The sequence below is a fragment of the Equus asinus genome, chromosome 17, assembly GCF_041296235.1.
Source record: "Equus asinus isolate D_3611 breed Donkey chromosome 17, EquAss-T2T_v2, whole genome shotgun sequence".
In the NCBI taxonomy this organism is placed as follows: Eukaryota; Metazoa; Chordata; class Mammalia; order Perissodactyla; family Equidae; genus Equus; species Equus asinus.
In genome coordinates this window covers 22,920,048-22,926,660 of record NC_091806.1, presented here as the reverse complement: position 1 = coordinate 22,926,660, position 6,613 = coordinate 22,920,048, and the positions used below count along the sequence as shown (strand labels likewise).

The 6,613-nt window shown below is 34.2% G+C and overlaps 1 protein-coding gene across 1 annotated transcript; it reads left to right on the top strand.

Annotated features, from left to right (window-relative positions):
• The first annotated feature begins 4,856 nt into the window (after positions 1-4,856).
• LOC106821871 (olfactory receptor 4C11-like) lies at positions 4,857-6,099 on the top strand. Its single transcript, XM_014826750.3, has one exon. It carries the CDS (start codon positions 4,878-4,880, stop codon positions 5,808-5,810), a length of 933 nt encoding a protein of 310 aa, XP_014682236.3. The 5' UTR covers positions 4,857-4,877; the 3' UTR covers positions 5,811-6,099.
• Positions 6,100-6,613: the final 514 nt, after the last annotated feature.

Sequence of the window (6,613 nt, the reverse complement as noted above, 5' to 3'; positions counted from 1 at the left end):
ATGGCCAATAAGCAATTAAAGCATGTGCAACATCACTAATCACACCTGTGAACTCTTCTTGGGAATGCAAAATGGTGCTGCTGCTGTGAAAGACAATATGGCATTGCTCAAAAAGTTAAAAATAAAATTACCATATGGTTTTGCATTTCCATTTCTGGGAACATGCCCAAAATAACTGAGTGAAGGTACTCAAAAAGATATTTGTACACTCCTGTCCATAGCAGGGTTATTTACAACAGCCAAAATGTTTAAGCAACATAAGTATTCATCAATACTTGAATAGGTAGAATATGTAGATATATAATGGAATATTATTTAGCATTAAAAAGGAAAGAGTTTGTAATACATGCTACAACATGAACAAACTTTGAGGATGAGTTAAATGAAATAAGCCATTCATTTTTAGTAAAATTTATATTTTATAGTAGGTTTGCATTTACAGGGAAGCAGTGAAAATAATACCGAGAGTTCCTATATAAGCCACACTCAGATTTCTCTATTATTTTTACATTAGTGTGATACATTTATCACAACTAGTTAATTGCCACTATTACATTATGTTTAAATAAAATGCATGCTCTAACCAGACTCATTGTTTAGTTTACAAAAGCCTTTATCTTCCCCAGAATCTGATTCAGGATACCACCTTACATTCAGTTGTCAAGTTTTCTTCAGCTACTCCAGACAGTGACAGTTTCTCTGACTTTTCTTGTTTTGGATGAACTTGACAGTTGAAGAGTACTTGTCGTGTATTTGGTATGAAAGCCCTCAATTGGGTATTATCTGATATTTTACTTACGATTAGAGTGGAGTTATGGATTATTGGGAGAAAGACCACAAGAGAAAGTTTCATTTTCATCACATCATATCAATAGGTACATGCTCTCAATGTCACTTACCGCTGTTAAACTTGTTAATATGATCACCTGGCTGAGGTAGTGTTTGTCACATTTCTTCTCTGTAAATTTACTTTTCCTTCCTCCTATACTGTGATCTTTGGAAGGAAGTCACTATGAACGGCCCACACTTAAGAGGTGAAGAGCTTGAGGTCAGAGTATCTATATAAATCACTTGGGATTCTTTTCTATATTCTCCTCCTATATTCATTTATTTATTTAATTATTTAGATCATTGTAACTCATGGATATTTATTTTGTACTTTGAGTTATATTTCAATTATGTGTTATCTATTTTACTGCTAATTTTTTGTTCTAGCTTTGGCCATTGGGACTCTTTCAGTTGGCTCCTGTGTCCCTTTGTCATATCCTCATCACTGTGTGTGTGTATTTTAGCACTTCCTTAAGTTCTAGGACTACAGTATTTTCCAGTTCATCTTTACATTCCATGCCCCAGTCCTACAATCAGCCATTTCTTCAAGAATTCCTGATTCATTTTATTGGAGAATGGTATTAGAAACCAAGACCTGGGCACTAGGCGACCATGATTTTTTATTCTAATTAAAGATGTCATTTAGGATCCATATGAACATCTTTAATCGCAAGAATAGGCCACCTTTTTTCATAATGTAGTGAGACAAATTGAAGATTAAGCACTTTATCACATCTGGCTCATGTTTTGTAATTGTAAGAGAAGGGACACTTCAGGGAATAACGTTGCCCAGACTCTTATATTGTGCATCGTTCATGTTAAATATTCCTACAAGGAAGACAGAAGAGAAGCATTTCCCAGTCAAAATCCTATGTGAGAATAGATTTCAGAAATAGTGGAGTGAATCTGGGACCATCCTAGCCTCTGGCATGCAGATGAGAACTAAAGCCTCTTTGTGAGAGCAAAGAGATCCTGGTTCCAGATAATCAGACAGAATATTAGAATCACTTTTTTTATTCTCATTTGAGTAAAGAGTGTCCAAATTGCCTTGGGAAGAGAAGAAGGCAACTGAATGTCCTAACCTCTGCATAAACTATTACCAAAGCCAGTAAGATTTGCATTGGAGATTAACTTAGTTTTATTTAATACTTGGTGAAAGTGAACCTTACCAATGCTACTGTGAGGATCTAATACATACAATGCATTTGTGGAAGGATAGAAAGTTTAGGACATTTTTAGGAGTGTTTTACATTCTAAAGTGAGATGATGGAAATAAAAAATGTGCACAGCAGCTCCTGATGGAAATGGCACTATTAGGTACGGTATATTGGAATGAATGTGTGAGAGACAAGCAAATAGAAATAATATCTGCTTGGGTGTTCCAGGAAATAGTCCATAGATATGATGACATGGTGGTGGATATAGTAGGATACAGGCTTCCCTTTTCCTCAATGCCATCTGAGTATAGAATAGTGCAGAACACTATTAGATTGTAGGATTTTTAATTCTTTCATTCATACAACAAATATTTATTAAGCACCTACTTTTTTTTAGACTTTGAAATTCAGTAGGTGATGGATAAAAATTCTCACCCCTATGTTGCTTCATTCTAAAGTGTGTCATTTGTATATATGTAATGCTAATATGTGTATATTTATATATCTACATATACACACAGGTAAATAGATATAGATAAGGAGGGATATTTATATAATATTCTTAATTGATATAAACTGCCAACAGTTTTTCCATTTGTTTATTGAAGAGCTTTGATAAGAGTATGTTTGGAAAACATCCAAGAAAGCCAGGGGACCTGTAATTAACGGCAGCGTGGTGGTATATGATGTGATTAAAAAGCACTGAGTTCTAGAACTACCTCAATAGTTAGCTCACCATCCTACTCACACTCTTGGGTCTTATTGTTGCCTCAAATTATTGCTGCTCTTTCTACCTCCATCAGAAGAGAGTTGTATGGCTCAGTGATATGCCAACGTGAGTAGTAAACAGCCTCCTAAGGTAAGATAATGTTTTAAAAAGGTTTATTTTTAATGAAACACATGATAGTGCTATATTTTCAAATGTTGCCAAACAGTATGTCTTAAAAATTACATATTGCTCACATCTGTGATGCCAAGAATACAGTTTCCTCACAGAGAGAGTCCAAATGCACGCTTTTGTTGACATTCTTCAAATTACCGTTCATTTACAGAAATGTATGTGTGTAATATGTATCTCTTGCTTTTAATTAAAACAACATCTTAGGATACAGTTCTGTCCTCTTATTTTTCACTTTAAAATATATGTTAGAGACCATATGCACTATTTAACCAGTGATTTTATCAATGAGTAGTATCAATAAAAGTACCATTCTTGATTCATTCAGCCCCCTTCAGATGGATTTTAATTTTTTTCCATCTTTGCAAGTAAGAGTATCTGTAGGAAATAGAATCACTGGATTGAGGTCTATGTGCAGTTGTAATATTATAGATGTTGAAAACCATCCCTCAAGAGATTCCACCCACTTACACGCCAACCGAAAATGGGTGGGATTGATGATTGCCCACAATTTGTCAGCACTATATGTCAATAAACTTGTATCATAAAGATTAGTTTATTAAAATGATACGTGAAAATTTTATTTAATTGGAAACTGAATTTGAATGTATTTAACTATGAATGAAATTGAGCATCTTTCCATATGCTTATTACATTTAATAAGTAGAAGAGACCCTTTTGAAGTTGACTCTTTGGTCCATCATTCATTTCACTGTGTTTTTAAGATCGTTGAGTGAAATCTATTTATGGTTGAAAATTATGCTTTGTCTAGCATGTGAGTTGTAAACATACTTTGCCAGTTTTGCAATTATAATTTGCTGTTGACTGTGCTATTAACTGGAAACCATAAAAGCACATAAAGCAGTTTGTCCGCTGTTTGGCATATAGTCAGACATGGGTAAATATGAGTTTGTTTTTATTTCTATCTTCTCTTACTTGAAGTGAGAGTACATGGCATTAAAGATATATATCCCAAGAATTCTACTGAAAACTTTCAGGTATGGCTTAGAGCTGCCTGAGATCATTTTCTGAATCCATTACACTTAACATTAAATCTGAAATTGGAAAGAATGTTCTGGTTTATGGCTAGTATTCTCCCTCTATTTTATCTTCACTTTAGTCTCAATGAGTCCTTCTGTCTTAAGAAAATATATTGAAAGACTTAGAAAAATAGTAAATATGGGGATAAATTTAATTTTGGACAACATATTATAATTAAAAGTACAAAGTTCAATAAGATAAGCTGAATTTAGAACAGTAAACAATTAGAAAGGTTGAGAAGTAAAAGAAAAGAAAAGAAACCTAGTCAAGGCAACAGTTTAAAATAAGTCTGATGATGGACTGGGCCAACTGGCTGTGTCCATTGCTAAAATTTCATTTTTATTGTTTCTATTGCTCCACCTCCCTCCTTCTACCACATGTCTGTGTGTGTATGTGTGTGTGTGTGTGTGTGTGTGTGTGTGTGTGTAGGTTTTGTTAAGAAAGACACTGAAATGTTTAGACAATCGTTTTCTCATTCAATGTTTACTAGAAGAGTATTTTATAGCTGGACTCTTGGTTCAAGAAATGTGACAGCATGTTGAGTAAATCATGTAAAAGTTTCCTCTACTTCCGCAACACACTACCTTATATTGATGTGTCCTCGATGAATGCTGAAGAAAATATTCGGCTGAAAAAGTTATTCACTCATGCCAAATAACCTAAACTAATGTTTATTTTGTCAGAGGAGTCATTTACTTATTTATTATTTTTCTATTCTTATGTCATTATTTTCATATGCAATCAGTTAAATAAATATACTAAATATCATTAATTACATTTTATTCAGATAAAACCAGAAGTACTCTGCAGGTAAGTGATTACTTATCGGAAAGTGGCAGTTCCATGATTAAGTGTATTCAACCTCCAAATGCAGTATTCATTTTAAAATTCTTTTCTCTTTTCTTCTTTGCAGATTATGTCTAACCAGTGCTTTCCCCAAATTGACTCAAACAATGAAGCAAAATAACAGTGTAACTGAGTTCATACTGTTAGGATTGACACAGGATCATAAAAAGCAGAAAATGGTGTTTGCAATCTTCTTCATTTTCTATTTGGGAACTGTGCTGGGGAATTTGCTTATTATTGTAACCATCAAGTTCAGCCAGACACTTGGAAGCCCCATGTACTTCTTCCTATTTTATTTGTCCTTAGTTGATACCTGCTTTTCAACGTCCACAGCCCCTAGACTAATTGTAGATGCTCTCTCTGCAAAGAAAATCATTTCTTACAATGAGTGCATGACTCAAATCTTTGCACTGCATTTATTTGGCGCCATGGAGATCTTTGTCCTTGTCCTCATGGCCGTTGATCACTATGCGGCAATCTGTAAGCCCTTGCACTATCCAATCATCATGAACCGGCAGGTCTGCATCATCCTGATTGTTCTTGCATGGATAGGGTCTTTTATACATTCTATAGCTCAGATTATCCTGGCCTTGAGATTGCTTTTCTGTGGATCCAATTTGATTGATCGTTATTGCTGTGATATGCAGCCTTTGTTGAAACTAGCCTGCATAGATATTTATGTGATCAACCTATTAGTGGTGTCTAATAGTGGGGCCCTTTGCACAAGCAGTTTTGTCATTTTGATGATCTCATATATTGTCATCTTGCATTCGCTGAGAAACCACAGTGCAGAAGGGAGGAAAAAAGCTCTCTCCACTTGCACTACCCACATCATTGTAGTTGTCTTATTCTTTGGTCCATGTATATTCATATATACACGCCCCCCAAGCACTTTCTCAATGGACAAGATGGTGGCAGTATTTTATACTATTGGAACACCCTTAGTCAACCCACTCATCTACACATTGAGGAATGCAGAAGTGAAAAATGTGATGAGAAAGTTATGGCATGTCAAAATTACCTCAGACAGCAAAAAGTGAATTGAGGGTTTGGCCTGATGTCAATCATGGTTTGACTGAATCTGTAAATATATCAAATATGACTATGTATATCCTTACTATCTCATGCAATTTAGTATGATGCACTTTATTTCCTTGCTTTTTTCTGTTCTTCTGCCCTCAGACTAGTAGCTCTCCTCACATCTTCAGCCTGACTCTTTCTTTACCTGAAGGGTCAATTCTAGCATTGCTCATGGTTAAATACACCTCACAACACAGTCTACCCTCTTATTTGATAAAAAGAAAGAAAGACATACAATCACAACTGCTCAAACATGTGACCATCCATAGATAAAATGTAGCTAGTTTTCAATGATTCATCATTACCTCTATAGCACATTTCAAATTAGGTATTCTGCTTTTTCTTGAACACTTTCACAACAAAGGAACTAAATTTGCATATCAAGAAGTTCATTTCATTATATCATTATTTTTTCCTTAAAAATTTTCTAATTATTGAATCAAAGGCTTTTTTAAAATAAATTGATATTCTAAAATAATTTTTCTTACTTTTTCTTTGGCTATTAAGATAACTGAGAAATTATGTATGTGATTATTTAAATATAGTGTTACAAAGACCTTGACATAGTCAACTGTTTGTCTGATTGGGGTATAAGAGCTATAGTAATAGAATCCTATGATTCTAAGAAGAAGGAAAGTAAAATGGTGTATATTATCAGGATCTAATGAAAATTAAAAATACACCAGACATACAACTTATTTTCTGAGATTGAAATACAGAAAATGGAACCGGGTTTTAAGAAACAAATGTGTGATATTATTTA

Excerpts from the sequence above, each read along its gene's own strand:
- LOC106821871 (XM_014826750.3), top strand. The coding sequence starts at position 4,878 with ATGAAGCAAAATAACAGTGTAACTGAGTTCATACTGTTAGGATTGACA.